This window comes from Colias eurytheme, chromosome 24 (genome assembly GCF_061535395.1).
Source record: "Colias eurytheme isolate Ceu_HAF_F1 chromosome 24, ilColEury1 Martin Lab GWU primary, whole genome shotgun sequence".
Lineage (NCBI taxonomy): Eukaryota > Metazoa > Arthropoda > Insecta > Lepidoptera > Pieridae > Colias > Colias eurytheme.
In genome coordinates, this window is record NC_143003.1 from 5,983,855 (window position 1) to 6,001,816 (window position 17,962).

The 17,962-nt window shown below is 32.2% G+C and overlaps 1 protein-coding gene and 2 non-coding genes across 3 annotated transcripts in view; 1 reads left to right on the forward strand and 2 right to left on the reverse strand.

The window, feature by feature from the left end:
* Nucleotides 1–17,962, forward strand: part of ClC-a (chloride channel protein 2) — a 76,112-nt gene that overhangs the window by 52,704 nt on the left and 5,446 nt on the right. The window contains exons 2-15 of the mRNA XM_090115896.1: nt 3,616–3,778; nt 4,017–4,139; nt 4,611–4,739; nt 5,309–5,442; nt 6,119–6,275; nt 7,699–7,787; nt 8,357–8,478; nt 9,128–9,229; nt 9,729–9,831; nt 10,439–10,567; nt 14,497–14,659; nt 15,074–15,165; nt 15,987–16,125; nt 17,421–17,524. Coding sequence (XP_089972022.1) covers nt 3,616–3,778; nt 4,017–4,139; nt 4,611–4,739; nt 5,309–5,442; nt 6,119–6,275; nt 7,699–7,787; nt 8,357–8,478; nt 9,128–9,229; nt 9,729–9,831; nt 10,439–10,567; nt 14,497–14,659; nt 15,074–15,165; nt 15,987–16,125; nt 17,421–17,524 — 1,749 coding nt within the window. The remainder of the gene's footprint in view (nt 1–3,615; nt 3,779–4,016; nt 4,140–4,610; nt 4,740–5,308; nt 5,443–6,118; nt 6,276–7,698; nt 7,788–8,356; nt 8,479–9,127; nt 9,230–9,728; nt 9,832–10,438; nt 10,568–14,496; nt 14,660–15,073; nt 15,166–15,986; nt 16,126–17,420; nt 17,525–17,962) is intronic.
* Nucleotides 13,758–13,839, reverse strand: TRNAS-GCU (transfer RNA serine (anticodon GCU)). The gene has a single exon. It is a non-coding gene; the product is annotated as a tRNA-Ser (tRNA).
* Nucleotides 16,782–16,863, reverse strand: TRNAS-GCU (transfer RNA serine (anticodon GCU)). Its single transcript has one exon. It is a non-coding gene; the product is annotated as a tRNA-Ser (tRNA).

Genomic DNA, 17,962 nt, shown 5'->3' on the forward strand with positions numbered 1-17,962 from the left:
TAAAAATTAAATCATTCGTATAATTTAATATTCGTAAAGTACCAAAAATGACAATTTGAAACAATTTTCGTGAAAATTACACCGGGTGATTTTTTTTATCAGTACACAAAATTTGCGAATACTTTCTATTGATATCTTCAACTTCATGTTTATATAACTGATCAACTTTTACAAAGAAATTTGGACGAAATATAAAAAAAAATAAGCTTTCCATACAAAATGCATAACTCTATACATTTTTTTCGACCTAAGTTTCTTAGTGAAAGTTGTTCAGTTTAACTAATAAAACGGATAAACAAATTTTGTATTTAATAAAAAAAATGTAATGTTTGTGTTAAAAAATTATAAAATAGAAAAATACGCAAATGAAAACAAAAGATATTTATTTCTGACTAGCTTCCGCCCGCGACTCCGTCCGCGCGGATGTCAGTCTTCGCGTCTTCTACAGATTTATTATATTATGTATAATATATAGATTTATATTGATAAACCTAATAAATCTTTTGCTAGCATTCTGATGCTTTATCGGTTGCACTGGATTTATCTCTTTTTTTTCAATCGCTTGAATGATATAGGATGGGTCCTTGATGGGCATCGAATACTGAAGTCTCGAATCAATCAATTCTGACAGTAGGCAATTTATGTAAAATCCAATAATGGTCCATCATTTTATTTTGCCTAAACGTTACATACTTTTTTATATATTCTATTTTTAACGAATGATTCACTCCAGTCCAAACAGCAAATAAGCAGACTTCTGCTTCTGCAACGTTTAGTTGTCCCTGAATTTGGAAAAAATAGTCATGATTCTTATCTATGACAAAAGTGTTATTTTTTGCATTGTATTTTAAATATTAAATTTTTTTTAACCGCATCTTCCGCATTCATGTCTTTTGCCGGAATTAGACATTTAACTTCTACTAGTCCCATTTTCCCTTTTTGATATGGGAGTGTATAAAGTAAATTTTTTAGATATTTCTCGTTATACTTTCAAAAAGTTATTATTGTCATTTTGCTCATTAGGTAAAGTAATTTCGATATCAGTTTTAAGTTTTTTGATACCTGCAATAATAACGTCATAATCGCCTGCACATACTTATCGATTACACCCTGTATACAATCCACCATCCACATTCATAATGTTTTCCTGTCCTCCTCTCCTTTACGCTGTTCACCGATACATTTTAAATGAGTAAATCTGCTACCACTGAAGGATGTTTCATTGTGATCAGCAAATTTTCACCACTGTTGTCGATTATTTGTTTTTCATTTTTAATCAGCAATTGGGAATCACCAGTTTTGTTTTTTGCAGATTGGTGATGTACCCTAACAATACGTCGAAAAGGGAAAGCATCAACGAATTATCGTTTTCGTCTTCTTTTTTTATTCTTCGCGTCTCTGTTACTTCTGTTTGTTTAGTTCTCAACCCCACTGAATTTTGATGATGTGATGATAATCATTTTCCCCGTATGGGGATTTCCCCGGATGAACTTGGGAAGTTCAAGTTCTCAATACAAGTTTATATTATATTTCGTATTTCTCAAACGAAAAATAAACATTTTTGGAACTTCAAAAAAATTATATTATAAGAAAATTTATGAGCTTACTTTAGTTTTAAAGAAATATACATCCCTTTACTGACACCCCGTAAAATAAAGAAATTGTTGCCAATCACCTTTGCAATCTATTTGGTTTCATTAACTTTATGTTCGAAGATAATTTTTTTTCTAGTAGTTACACGCGTATTTTTTTCGTTTATTTTCCATATCGAAATCAAATGTTTAAAAATACGAATATTTGCACAAAACTAAGATAAAAATAATCAATTAACAAAAATATTAAATTTAATGAAGTAGAGCAACTTTCACTTCGGTATGAAGGAAAATCGAGCGTAGAGCACACGTCAGAACGCTCCGGCCCAAGGAGCGCGACTAAAGAAATTCGCTAGGATTTTTCCTTATTATTTTAAATATTTTTTTAATATTTAAAGAATTATCAAAATTCAAAAAAACATTTTTTTAAAGGATTAATACACATTGGTCTTCAACCAACTCGAATAAATTAATGGAAAAAATAACTTTTAGCAGTATTTATCAATCGATTTTGTAAGGCAAAAAATGGGAAATTTAATGAATTTATAACGCTCTAATTAAGAAAATCATAAGTTTTTCGGCAATTGTATTCAGCAGTTTTTAATAACGACTATATAAGGATAATAATGCGCTGATCAGATTATGTAAATTGTAATCGGTTGCAACGTAGTGAGTGCACAAACTTAGCTCGAAATGATTTTGGGGGAAAGAGACTTATCTTGAAGGCCTGATTAAGGTAACATAAAGTAACTTTATAAATGTGAAAAAATTCACGCGCATTGCGTATATAACACTAATTGATAAACAAGAAAAAAAATTCAGTTTATCATTTCATTAGCCGGGAAAAAATTGTCAAATAACTTGTTGAAAACGCAATTTTGCTAGACTGCAGCCTTAAGCTTAAATAACTTGAAAAATAAATAACATGATCTCGCCCACGTGTTGGTGTTTTAAAAAATTCAATCAAAAACTGAGGTTAACTTTAAATACAATTTTAGAAAAATAAATACCACAATCAACATTCAAGTATTAGAAAAAATTGATACCATAATTCCACCCACGTGTTAGTGTATTGAAAAATACAATCAAAAAGTGAGGTTAATCATAAATAACTTAGAAAAATAAATACCATTATTACACCTAAGTATTAGAAAAATAGATGTAATTACTTATTTACTTTTTTTAGAAATTCACTGGAATTAGAATTAAAACAAACCCTTTGATTTTGCTGATCACTTTAATATAACATGTATAATGTATATAGTCACGAGTACGGCGTAACGCAAAAATGTCACGAGTACGGCGTAACGCAAAAATGTCACGCGCGCGGCGTAACGCAAAAATGTTACACAAAATTTTTGTCCACCCCCGATAAAGAAGTTTCACTTCAAAAACTTCGTTTTCAGCACATTAAATCTCTACAAACATCTGCAACCTTCGTTAGATTAGTCTTTCTTTGGCAATATTTGTCTGATAGCAGCAAATTTGTATCCGATGTATGTTTGACAAACAACCTGAGCATACTGTATGAAGGTGATACAGATTATGGGATTATTGGATGTAAGAGGTTTTTAGGAAAGTTTTAGAGGTGCAGGTACCTGTATTTAAAATAGAATGGTTATACACCAAAAATTTTATATTAGGTTCCTACCCTTATAGTTTTAATAACGCCCGAATTACATAAATAATTCACACTGAAAATTCAACATTTGATCATTCAACAAATAAATATGAGTTTCCGTTACACAGCGCCATCTAGTTCAAAATTAAGCAAACAATAATTAATGCAATTGCAACAAAAAAATAATAAAGTTTAAACTTATATTAATGGAGTTCGAATTTTTATTTTTTAGGGAAGATGGGTCGTGTTTACTAATTAGTAATTACTATTATCCTGCAGGCTGCATTGTATACAAATTTAGAGCAACAACGTTGCGTATTTATTTCATTTTATAATGGATACAATCTACAAATCATGAAGAATACAAAACCCAAGTGTTTGATGCATAATTTTTTTTTCCAGATGTATGGTCGCTACCAACGCGACCTAAGCGAAGCGGCCAGAGAAGAAGCGAGAAGACTCAGAAGACTGCGCAAGAAGAGAAGAAAAGACGACAAACTTCGACAGAAAGAGCTGGAAGCTTCTGGCAAGCATAGACCGAGGGGGAAGTTCTTTAAAGTATTAGGTAAGTATTATATAAAAACGGAATAATCAAAGATATCAAATACTAGCGGTCCGCCCCGGCTTCGCCTGTGGTACATATTTACGTTTTCTCTACATAAGATTTATATAATATTATTATATATTATCATATTTTCAGACCTATATGCACACAAAATTTAATTGACCATAATTTGATAGTATGTCCCCAAAATCTACTCCCCAGCTCATATATTGAATGAACGATATAAAGTTTGTCCCAGGGTACCTATGGAGGCATACATTCGCAAGGCTCGGAGAAGATTGGGTGTTCCTGGCTGTGCTGGGCATCGTCATGGGGTGTTTGAACTTCGCTATCGACCAGGGTATCGCTGTGTGTAACAATGGTACGTATTATCTGTAAAAATAGTTTTTATAAGTATTGTATTTCATTTGAGAATGGGGAGGAATAAGAATGGTAGAAGATAGAAGTGGTAGAATATTATTATACATATTTAGTTATTTTTGATTAATGTTGTATATTGTTTTAAAATAAGGATTGTTTTGGCACGCTTCCTTAAGGAGATAAGGTAAATATTATAACAATTTAATTAGCAATAAATAGGTAAAGACTATGTTTTTTTTGTCAACAATAAGGCTTTATTTATATCTAAACAAATTACATCTGAAGGATTTATAATGTTTATTTAAAATATAGCTAAAGATTTATATTAGATACATTAGAAATCTCAATGATTTTCACAGCGCAACTTACCAATCCTGTCTGCCCAATTTACCAAATTAATTGTATAGTATCCTTTTTTTAAACTAAAAGTAAATTAATTAAATATTTGGTAATATTTTCACCTGTATTGCAGCTCGAACCTGGATGTACAAGGACGTAGCAACAACCATCTTCACCAAGTATATAGCGTGGGTGTCTCTGCCTGTGTGTTTGATACTGTTTGCAGCTGGCTTCGTGCATATAGTCGCCGCTCAGAGCATAGGTAATTATATAGATAATTAATATAATTTTAGGTACTTATGAATGCGAAAGTATGTCTGTCTGTCATCTCTTAGACGCTCAGAGTATAGGTATAAAAAATCATAACTAATAGTATAAATGCGAAAGTAAATTTCTGTCTCTTCTTCACGCCTAATAATATTAAATAATAGTTTAAAAAAAACTAAAAAACACGCTTTATCAAATTAGTGTATTGTCATCATACTGTGTTACGAATAAATACATAATAGAATATGTGGGAATAATACCTGTGTACCTATAAAGGGACAAAACGCGTTTACTAGGTCACTGCTAATAATGCAAATGAGTAATTTAAGTTTGCGCTAGAAATAATTATAGCTTTTGTCTTTTACGGAATTTCCTACCACAGTTTTCTTTTAATTTAATTAAATCAGAACATTTTTAAGACGACAAATTTTTCCATGTTTACTTTTTGATTTATGCAACATTTTTTATTGATCCACTCCTTATGGTCGTAACTCGTAGCAATGCGGGTGAAACCGCGGGATACAGCAAGTGTTTTTATAACAATGTTCTTAATGAATTTTCCAGGATCTGGTATACCCGAAATGAAGACGATACTCAGGGGAGTGCATCTCAAAGAGTACCTCACGTTTCGAGCCCTCGTCTCGAAGGTAGTGGGTTTGACAGCCACCCTTGGTTCTGGACTGCCTTTGGGTAAAGAGGTAAGAATGAAATATGTAGTCTATGCTGATGCTTTTTAAGATATATATACGTTGTTCATGGCCCAAAATTGCAATTCTAAAGTCAGGTAATTGCCTGACTCATATAGCGCAGCAAAAATTTGGCTTTTAAACAGCCGATACCGTTTTGAAATATACTAATGCATTTTAGGGTATATACGTTGTACATGGTCCAAAAATTAAATATTTAAGTCAGGTAATTGCCTGAATCATGTATCATAACAAAAACGAGGCTTATAAACAGTATTACCTTTTTGAAATACAATTTTGTTTGTGAAATAGCTTGTCTTCTGATAGCCTAAACGTATATTTTATGGATTTGGTTATAACTCCTGTTGTTTCTTATCACTATTAACTTGTACTATGACTTAGTGATGGATTAGCTATGTAGCTTTTAAAATTCCTTTAAAATTCGGCCATTAGTGCTATAACTTATACAAATTATTTTTTCATTATTACTTGATATTTTTGTAGTAAGTTTTTAGAGATTAGGATACGATTCCTTTTACCCTTTTTTAAACTGAAATATGATATACATATAACTGATAGATACTACTTTTCCGTAATTTTCCAATTTTAGTACTAAACTATAGGTACACTTGGGATCAACCTGATTTTTTATATGTATATTTTTTATGGTATATTTGGTTTACCCCAGGGTCCGTCAGTGCACATAGCATCAATGGTGGCATCCCTCCTTTCCCGCCTAGTGACCACCTTCCAAGGTATATACGAGAACGAATCCCGGACCACGGAAATGTTGGCAGCCGCGTGCGCAGTGGGTGTGGCTTCTTGCTTCGCTGCGCCTGTGGGGGGTGAGTTTTAGTGAAATTTACATAAAAAAAGACAAAAAAAAAAATAAAAAAATATGGTTGAATACAATTTTCTAATGTTTGATTTTACGCGAGTATTTTAAAATGCACTAGATTTTTAAACGGATTTTAAACGCGATTTATCGATATTTTTATATGTTGTCTGTTGGAGGGCAAATAGTATTTTGATGAAACTGAATTTGTTTGTGTGTTTGATAAGAATAAGGACAAAAATCAAGCTGCAGTCCGTAAAAGTAAAAAGTAAAAATAAGTAATAATACAGGAGCACAGCAGAATCGACTAAATAGTTTTTAGGGTTATCAAAAACTAGCTGCGCTCCGTGGTTTCGCCCGCGTGGCTCCGCTCCTGTTGATCTTAGCGTGATATATAGCCTATAGCCTTCCTCGATGTATAGCCCATACATCATATAGGACATCACTTCAAACATTTACACTTAACGATTACACCCTGTATATAGATCTTCCTCGATAAATGGGCTATCTAACACGGAAAGAATTTTTCAAATCGGACCAGTTCATGAGATTAGCGCGTTCAAACAAACAAACTCTTCAGCTTTATAATATTAGTATAGATACGAAAAACTAAATCTTAGGTACTTCATAATATAACCGCGATGTATATAATAAATTGCGATATAAATATTACAACAACTCAAAGATTTTGTTGATAATTAATGCAATACGCGTAATTACAAACAACCTTGTACATAGGAATGTATGATACTAGATACGTTTAGATAAATCTCTGAATAGCTGGTTTCCTTTGGTTCCTGTTTATTATGTCTGGTTGTTATATAGAGAATCAAATTTCATTTGCTTATAATTGATGTTAATGAATACAGATAGTTGGTTTAAATTAAAGCTTTCGGTTCATTAAAAAAAAATTTAAAGACCGCCTCCTTGGTACAGTGGTTAACGAATGACGCGTGAGCGTAACACCGAGGGGTCCTGGGTTCGATTCCCGGTGGAGATGAAGAAAAAAATGTCTCGTTCTGGCAGGACACAGGACGCTGATCACCTACCTACTTGTCCCTAAAGAAAATCGATCAGTGAAACAGATGTATAATGCATCTGCCCCTTACCCCAATGGGGGACATGGGACTTCACTTTCATGCGTATTTTTCTTTAATTGGAATAAATTACAATTGTATTATATCTCGGGTAATATTATTTATTTAATCTTTTATTTATGTCTTTCCTATATCTATATTTATGTTAGAAGATACGACAATGGCCAAAAAAGCCTACAACACTCAGATTGATCTGGTTTTCAAGCAATGAAATAATAAAATTTTGTTTTAGTTAGTTACCTATGTTATCATTTACCTATTAAGCCAATTAAATATTTTTTTCTTCATAATAAAGTGTATATCATAATATAATATTTATTTTATCTTTAATTCCAGGTGTGTTATTCTCAATCGAAGTAACGACTACATACTTTGCTGTCCGCAACTATTGGCGGGGTTTCTTTGCAGCTTGTTGCAGTGCTATTGTGAGTGTATTTTTAAAATATTGTTTGATAAAACTAATGGTCTTACCACAAAAAAACTTTAGACAGGGTTTAACTTTAAGCGCGGGTTCTCTTTAATCTGGTTTTGTCGTATTTCACATAGACAACTATTAAAGTGACAGATACCTGGTTTAAAGTTAGACTGTGTTTAAATTGTTTTGTGGTAAGACCATAAGTATTCATGATAATTAAATTCATTATAGTCGATGAGAACGTTCGTGGCACGCGGAGTTCGCAGTTAATTATTTGCAGATTCATAAAAATATCATAAACATAGGCTGAACTGTTTATTTTTATCTTTCCTCATATTAAGGAGATGTTAAATGGAGTAACATCGTCAATCAAATGTGTCTGACTGTCTGAATATAAGCATTCATTCATTTTACGCTCATATAAAACGATTTTTAATTGTAATAACAATTCATGTTAATTTATTAAACTTGTACCATTATTTATAAATACAGATTCCTCCTACCAAATGTCGTAAACCAATCTACTATCTACCCTCACACTTATAAATTTAAAATATTCGCATACCCTCATTTTTACAGATGTTCCGCTTACTATCAGTATGGTCAGGCGCAATGCCGACCGTCAAACCACTGTTCCCAACCAGCCTACCTCAAGACTTTCCATTTGATCCGCAGGAGTTCGCTGTTTTCGTACTACTAGGGTAAGTAGAGACATACATGTGGTACTCATGTCTTGGTGTGATTCGTGTGTTGAAATGGTTGAATCGTGTAAAATGTGTAATTGTATGAATGAATTAAATGAATAAAAAAAATGTTAGTTTATAATATTACTTTCATGTTTTAAGAGAAAAAAAATTATTTGCTTAACTAACACCGCAATTCAAATATGTAAAACTAAAAAGTATGTGCAATGGAACTACATTTCTCACACCAAAACGCTTACATTATTCAAAATATTATGTAACTTTCAGCCAAAGTAGTATTTAACTAAAACTATTTACCAATCAACGATGCGGCTACCGCAGACCGCACAGTGCGTATAGAAATGAATATTACGTACATAATTGTGCTTGCGGTCAGCCGGACGGCTACCCGCAATGCGGCTACCCGCATAGTGCGTATACGCTCTTATAGGCCACTATACGAAGAAAAGAGATGTAATTATTTCCTTCTCGCTTCTCTGTATAGCGCCGTCCCTATGTGTTCGTTGTTTGTCACGTTGTTCGGCAGACGTGTGGATGGCCTATTACACTATTTACACTTAACACAATAAGTAAAACCTTATTACAGCATCCTTTTTTTCAAACTTTTCAACAGTTATAATTAAAATAAATATTTCTTAACTTTCAGCATAGTGTGTGGTCTAATGGCGGCGCTATGGGTGTGGCTGCATCGTCAATATGTGCTCTTTATCCGTAATACTAAGTATTTGAGCACTTTCTTGCAGAAAAAGTGAGTTTTTTTATTTATTTTCTTAACCAATATTATAAAATTAAATGCTTTTCTTTGTCTTTATCTTTATTTGTGACGATTTCACTCAAAAACGGCTTAGCATATTTTAATGTAGGCTTTATTCTACCTATAGGATAAACAATTGTAAGGCTAGACAGACAAGCGGATAGTCAAATGTACCTTAAAAATACAATAATTTGTAAATATAAACAACAGCTATTACGATACGTCAAGTATTTATCATAATATAGCCCTATTAATTATTTATTATAGTAAAATTATTATTAACTAGCTTACCACCCGCGGCTTCGCCCGCTTTGTCTAAAACCTTATAAATTAAATACTAAAACCTTCCTCTTGAATCACTCTGTCTATTAAAAAAAACCGCATCAAAATCCGTTGCGTAGTTTTAAAGATTTAAGCATACAAAGGGACAAAGGGACAGAGAAAGCGACTTTGTTTTATACTATGTAGTGATTAATATCTCTTTCTATTCCAGTCGTTTCATTTATCCCGGATTTGTGACCTTGGCAGTAATGTCGATACTGTTCCCGCCCGGGATTGGAAAATATATGGCAGCGGACCTGGGCAATCAACCGCAGGTGTGTATTTATCATCATCATCATCGTCATTGTCATCATCAACATGCGGCTCTATCTATACATGCTTTAGGGCCGATTTTTCAATGCTTGGATAAAACTTATCCGTCCAATAAAGTATTACACGATAATATTAAAATGTCACGTAAACTGTCAAATACGGGCGATTAGAATATGTTTTTAAAATGGTAGTTTTATACATTATTCGACGAATAAGTTTTAACCAAGGATTGAAAAATCAGGCCTTATGCGAGTTATTAGATATTGTTACTGATAAATAATCATTTTTAGAACCACAACAGTATACAATTTATCATCATCATCACCACTAACACAAATTTAAAATAAATCTAATATTTAAAACATGTATTATGTCCATTTCCTAAACTATAAAATTTTATTGAGCCACATATTGTTAGAGTGTATAATTCATCACCACCACCATCACCTACCATCATAATTACAAACATAATTACAAATAAATGTTACAGGTGCTATCCCTATTTGCAAACTATAAAATTTTGTTGATCCACATATTGTTATAATATATAATTCATCACCACCATCATCATCATCACCTACCATCATAATTACAAACAACACATTACAGGTATTATCTCTATTCGCAAACTTCACATGGTCAGACGAACTGACAGCAGAACAAGCGGCCATTGTGTCTCACTGGCAAACACCCGAAGTGGACCATTTTGGATGCCTTATTATTTATTTCTTTAGTATTGTGAGTATTTTCATATATTCATACTTAATATTGTAAAGCTGAAGGGTTTGATTGTTTGTTTGTTTGATCTCTCAGAACCTCAGAATACTAATAGGAGTGGATAGTGGATTAATGAATTGTGAAAAACCATTCTTATTTTAAGTGTAGGCGAAGTTGTGTGAGTGAATTAGTCAAGTACATAAACTATTCACTTACCTTCCTTACTTCCGCAAAATATTTTGTTTTATCAGTCATCTACTAAATATAAAAAAGCAAAAATTATGTTACTTAAAACAAAGTCACATCTTAAGGCTGCAGTCTAGCAAAATTGCGTTTTCAACAAGTTATTTGACAATTTTTTCCCGGCTAATGAAATGATAAACTGATTTTTTTTTTCTTGTTTATCAATTAGTGTTATATACGCAATGCGCGTGAATTTTTTCACATTTATAAAGTTACTTTATGTTACCTTAATCAGGCCTTCAAGATAAGTCTCTTTCCCCCAAAATCATTTCGAGCTAAGTTTGTGCACTCACTACGTTGCAACCGATTACAATTTACATAATCTGATCAGCGCATTATTATCCTTATATAGTCGTTATTAAAAACTGCTGAATACAATTGCCGAAAAACTTATGATTTTCTTAATTAGAGCGTTATAAATTCATTAAATTTCCCATTTTTTGCCTTACAAAATCGATTGATAAATACTGCTAAAAGTTATTTTTTCCATTAATTTATTCGAGTTGGTTGAAGACCAATGAGTATTAATCCTTTAAAAAAATTTTTTTTTTAATTTTGATAATTCTTTAAATATTAAAAAAATATTTAAAATAATAAGGAAAAATCCTAGCGAATTTCTTTAGTCGCGCTCCTTGGGCCGGAGCGTTCTGACGTGTGCTCTACGCTCGATTTTCCTTCATACCGAAGTGAAAGTTGCTCTACTTCATTAAATTTAATATTTTTGTTAATTGATTATTTTTATCTTAGTTTTGTGCAAATATTCGTATTTTTAAACATTTGATTTCGATATGGAAAATAAACGAAAAAAATACGCGTGTAACTACTAGAAAAAAAATTATCTTCGAACATAAAGTTAATGAAACCAAATAGATTGCAAAGGTGATTGGCAACAATTTCTTTATTTTACGGGGTGTCAGTAAAGGGATGTATATTTCTTTAAAACTAAAGTAAGCTCATAAATTTTCTTATAATATAATTTTTTTGAAGTTCCAAAAATGTTTATTTTTCGTTTGAGAAATACGAAATATAATATAAACTTGTATTGAGAACTTGAACTTCCCAAGTTCATCCGGGGAAATCCCCATACGGGGAAAATGATTTGTTTACTCCAAAATTGATCCGAGGTGTTTTAATTTTTTCTTCTAGTCATTTTCAACGTAGCGGCATGTTGTTTGATTATTAATTTTGTAACTTAAATACAGGATGTTGGTTTTATATTCTGATCTTACAGACGCGCTGACAAATTTAGTCCACCATTTCTAATTTAGTCTAACTACAAAACTACCAAAAAACTCTAAGTACCAATATTAAAACGAATGGATTATCATCACATCATCAAAATTCAGTGGGGTTGAGAACTAAACAAACAGAAGTAACAGAGACGCGAAGAATAAAAAAAGAGGACGAAAACGATAATTCGTTGATGCTTTCCCTTTTCGACGTATTGTTAGGGTACATCACCAATCTGCAAAAAACAAAACTGATGATTCCCAATTGCTGATTAAAAATGAAAAACAAATAATCGACAACAGTGGTGAAAATTTGCTGATCACAATGAAACATCCTTCAGTGGTAGCAGATTTACTCATTTAAAATGTATCGGTGAACAGCGTAAAGGAGAGGAGGACAGGAAAACATTATGAATGTGGATGGTGGATTGTATACAGGGTGTAATCGATAAGTATGTGCAGGCGATTATGACGTTATTATTGCAGGTATCAAAAAACTTAAAACTGATATCGAAATTACTTTACCTAATGAGCAAAATGACAATAATAACTTTTTAAAAGTATAACGAGAAATATCTAAAAAATTTACTTTATACACTCCCATATCAAAAAGGGAAAATGGGACTAGTAGAAGTTAAATGTCTAATTCCGGCAAAAGACATGAATGCGGAAGATGCGGTTAAAAAAAAATTTAATATTTGAAATACAATGCAAAAAATAACACTTTTGTCATAGATAAGAATCATGACTATTTTTTCCAAATTCAGGGACAACTAAACGTTGCAGAAGCAGAAGTCTGCTTATTTGCTGTTTGGACTGGAGTGAATCCTTCGTTAAAACTGGAATATATAAAATAGAATATATAAAAAAGTATGTAACGTTTAGGCAAAATAAAATTATGGACCATTATTGGATTTTACATAAATTACCTACTGTCAGAATTGATTGATTCGAGACTTCAGCATTCGATGCCCATCAAGGACCCATCCTATATCATTCAAGCGATTGAAAAAAAAGAGATAAATCCAGTGCAACCGATAAAGCATCAGAATGCTAGCAAAAGATTTATTAGGTTTATCAATATAAATCTATATATTATACATAATAAAATAAATCTGTAGAAGACGCGAAGACTGACATCCGCGCGGACGGAGTCGCGGGCGGAAGCTAGTCAGAAATAAATATCTTTTGTTTTCATTTGCGTATTTTTCTATTTTATAATTTTTTAACACAAACATTACATTTTTTTTATTAAATACAAAATTTGTTTATCCGTTTTATTAGTTAAACTCAACAACTTTCACTAAGAAACTTAGGTCGAAAAAAATATATTATAGAGTTATGCATTTTGTATGGAAAGCTTATTTTTTTATATTTCGTCCAAATTTCTTTGTAAAAGTTGATCAGTTATATAAACATGAAGTTGAAGATATCAATAGAAAGTATTCGCAAATTTTGTGTACTGATAAAAAAAAATCACCCGGTGTAATTTTCACGAAAATTGTTTCAAATTGTCATTTTTGGTACTTATTACGAATATTAAATTATACGAATGATTTAATTTTTAAAAATTAAGTGGAGCAACTTTCCCTTAGTACATTTGTATTATTTACATATAGGATGACAGGATGCATTTGTTTGCACTACTAGACCAAGCCCTTAAACATAATTAATGTTGACTTGTTATTCATTACATTACATTATTTCGTACCAAAATGTTCAAAATAACTAAAAAGTATCGACGAGGATGGGATTCGAACCCACGCGTGCAGAGCACATTGGATTAGCAGTCCAACGCCTTAACCACTCGGCCACCTCGTCATATGCACTTGTTACCAATTTCTCAATTATTTCACTATAAAATATCGAATAAACAGATGTTTTAGTACCGTCATACAAATTTACGATTTCACGCTTAAAGCCTCAATTTTATATGTCCCATTGAGAGTAAATAATTGTTATTTATGGCTCTTTTTCAATTATCAGGTTAATCGGTCTTTATTTTTGTATTGTGTTTACTTAAATGTAGGTTAAGTCACATTTCTGCCAACTATTTCCAGCCATAGAAATCATACCATAAAATCGCTCCGTTGTGACGTGAAAGAATGACAAACATACGCACTTTTGCAGTTATAATATTACCACTAACTTTTTAGCTATTTGTGATAATACCAATGATTTATCTATAAATAACTTCACAGCACACACTATGATAATCGACTGAAATTCAGCTTGACGTAATTTTTAATCCCCTTTAAGATATTTTTCAAGATTTTTTGTATTTTTTGTAATTTTGAAGTGAAACTTCCTTAAACGCGTTGAGAGTAAAATTTCAAGGTGGCGTCATGGCAATACCATCACGTTATGAAGTAAAGCGACGATTTTGGTATCTTTGAATTTTGCCAAAGTAGTTTCACTTCTGACATGTGTCTTGTTTTGAATTTTTTTATTATTTTTTGTTATTTTTTTCATTCCCAGTACTTCCTTAGCATGGTATCATGTACTCTACCAGTACCTGCTGGTATTTTCGTGCCGGCTTTCAAAATGGGCGCCTCTTTGGGCAGGTTTACGGGCGAAGTTATGCATTATTTCTGCCCGTTGGGCGTGGCTTATGGTGGACATATACAGAAGATATTGCCTGGTGAGCTTTATTACCTACTTAGGTACTTATTTACTTACTTAGGTTCTTATTTACTTACATGCAGGTTGAATAATTGTTCAACAGTTCATCAAGCATAGCATATTTAGTTATGAGACAGTATTTCAAATGATTTTTGCGCAAGCGCACACATTTCTTACTATGCATGTCTTTTATAGGGGGATATTTTAAGTAAAATTTGTTGTTGTTTTGTGGGAGCTTGTTTTAAAGTAAAATATTTTTAGAAATTAAAGATTTTAACGGATTTTAAACGCGATTTATTCATTATATTATTATCGTTTAATTTCCAAATGTAAAATATCTTTCTATTTTATAGGGGGCTATTTTAAGTAAAATTATTGTTTTGTTTTTTGTATAAGGTCCTAGTTTAAAAAAAATATCTTTCTTTTTTTATAGGGGGCTATGCCACGGTCGGCGCGGCGGCTTTCACTGGAGCAGTTACACATACTGTGTCTACGATTGTTATAGTTATTGAAATGACTGGACAGGTGAGATTTTATTATATTTGTTTCGTTTATGGTACATATTAGTAGATTTAGTGAAATAGTTTGTCGAAAAAATTTTTTTTCCTTAATAAACTAAAATGCAACACAACGTATTGTTTATTTCAGGTATATTATATGCACCTCGTTAAGTCGAACCTCGATAAGTCAAAAACCTCCAAATCTCGAAAAAATGTCTTGTTCCCTTCCCTTCAAACCCGAAAATCTCCGTTACTTGAAATCTTGACCCTCTGTTAGTCGAAATTATCACTGAGTCCCTCCAAGCCATTTTGGTACATATTTTCACTCTATAACTCGAAAAATTTAATTTTACCTCTGTATCTCGAACATAGCAAGTAGCAACGTTTTATTTTACAACCTTTATATTATGTACATATTATCTAGTAATTCCTTTATTTACATCACCACAAAACTTATACTATAAAATCGCTCCATTACGACGGGAAAGAAAGACAAACATACACACGTCACTATCATTAAATATTAAAAAAACAAACTTCGCCGCGTCTGTCTCAGTTAATAGGTTGGAACTCCAGGGAAGGTTCATAATTTGTTTAGTTTCAGTCCCAGGAAAGCTAATTTATAATATAAATAAACAAGAATATTTTTGACGTGACAACGTTTTATAATTCCATAGAGCCGGTTGCACGCACGAAAAAACATGACTCATGCGGCGTTCCATGTAAGGCTTGAAGTGCAAGCGAGAGCGCGGAACGAGCGACAAAGAAGCACAATCGGACGTTGTCACGTTCAATTGTCGTCAGTAAACCGACTTTACAGACAACCATTTTTTTTTTACATTCCAGGTAACCCATCTACTCCCAATAATGGCGGCAGTATTAGCAGCTAACGCGGTTGCAGCTCTTTTGCAGCCATCTTGCTTCGACAGTATTATACTTATCAAGAAACTGCCGTATCTGCCTGATTTGTTGTCTTCTGCTAGCCGTAAGTTTTTTTAAAAATATTTTTAATTTATGCTATACTAGCTATCCGCCCGCGGCTTCACCCGCTTTGTCTAAAACATAATAAATTATATACTAAAACCTTCCTCTTTAATCGCTCTATCTATTAAAAAAACCGCATCAAAATCCGTTACGTAGTTTTAAAGATTTAAGCATACATAGGGACATTGGGACAGAGAAAGCGACTTTGTTTTATACTATGTAGTGATGTGTAAAGTATTTTTTACTTTACTCTGCCCGGTTAGACAATTTTTTAATAGGAGGTAATGGTAGTTATTCAAACTAATCAAGACAGAGACAAATGTTACAAAGCAAAAATCATTCAAATGCGTTCTACTATTTTAGTATTACATTATCTGTGTTCTACCATTTTTGGTAAAAACTTACACGATTTTCTTTTCGAAATAGATTTTAACTTATAAAAATTGCTTTGAATACTTTACAGGTAAATTTTTAATGGATATCTATTTTTATTAGAATTTTGATAAAATTACAAGCTTCACAAATACGTACGACGTACAGTATAAAAAATATAGCCAGAAACTTTAACATCAACCTACCCTTAAATTTAAGCCTTTTCCGAACCCTCTAATTTAAATATTAACGAATTTTATATTTGTAAATATTAACAAAATATACCGACGAGGATGGGATTCGAACCCACGCGTGCAGAGCACATTGGATTAGCAGTCCAACGCCTTAACCACTCGGCCACCTCGTCATATGCACATATTATAAAATTAGACTTACAATTACATATTTATGTAGATTATAGATGATTGATTTTGATAATAAATCAATTTTGTGATTAGAAATTGTTTAATTAATTGATGTGTGTTAAATTTGATTTGGTGGTTTCTGAAGTTAATTAGTCTTATTTTTTGGAAACTTATGTGTTATGTGTGCTACCCGCTTTTATATAGCTTTTTATTTTAACCACCTCTCTATTATGTCTAACTAGAACCGAAAAAATAGATATAATAAATTATCTATTTTAATTATAGAAAATATTGCCAAAGTCAAAGACCAATGCCCATGCGTATCATGTTGAATTAAAAGTAAAGGTTTTCTTTCATACAGCTAATGAAATATTTGTTTAACTGTCTGACAATACCCATTACACAACGTTACATACTTAATTACTTATCCAATTTTGAAGTTTAACTGGTAATAAAGATTATAACATTGGCCAGATAATATTGTACCTATGTATTGGTGTTACTATACTACAATAGCGGTTAATATTTTCTTAAAAATTTATTCATCCAAAAAATTCAGGTATGTACGACATTTGCGTGGAAGACTTCATGGTGAGAGACGTGAAGTATATTTGGAATAGAATGACGTTCCAGCAGTTAAAGGATATTCTTAAAGCGAATAAGGTAAGGGAAAAATTTTTACTTAATCCATCAGTCCTCGGAATCACAGACACAATAGAAAATCTATTGTGTCGCGCCCCGATCGGGCCTTACGGTGGTCAATGGGTTAATTAGAAAAAAATGTTGTGTGGTTTTATGAAACCACGGTAAAAGTGAAACTGTTCGAACGGTTCCGAACACTACTTTGTGTAGCGCATGTCGCGTGACGGTCGGCTGCCGAGTAGGTATACCTACTCGGCAGCCGCGATACACGCGACATGCGCTACACAGACCAAAAAGTTTGAGACGATGTAATAAAAGTTTCACTTTAAAAATAGTTGATTTGTTGTATTATTTACATTTTTTTAAAACATTATTAAACTACTTATTGTATTAAATTTGATTTTGATTTAGGTAATCGAATGTGTGATTTTTTTCGTTGTTTTTTAATTTTGTAATTGC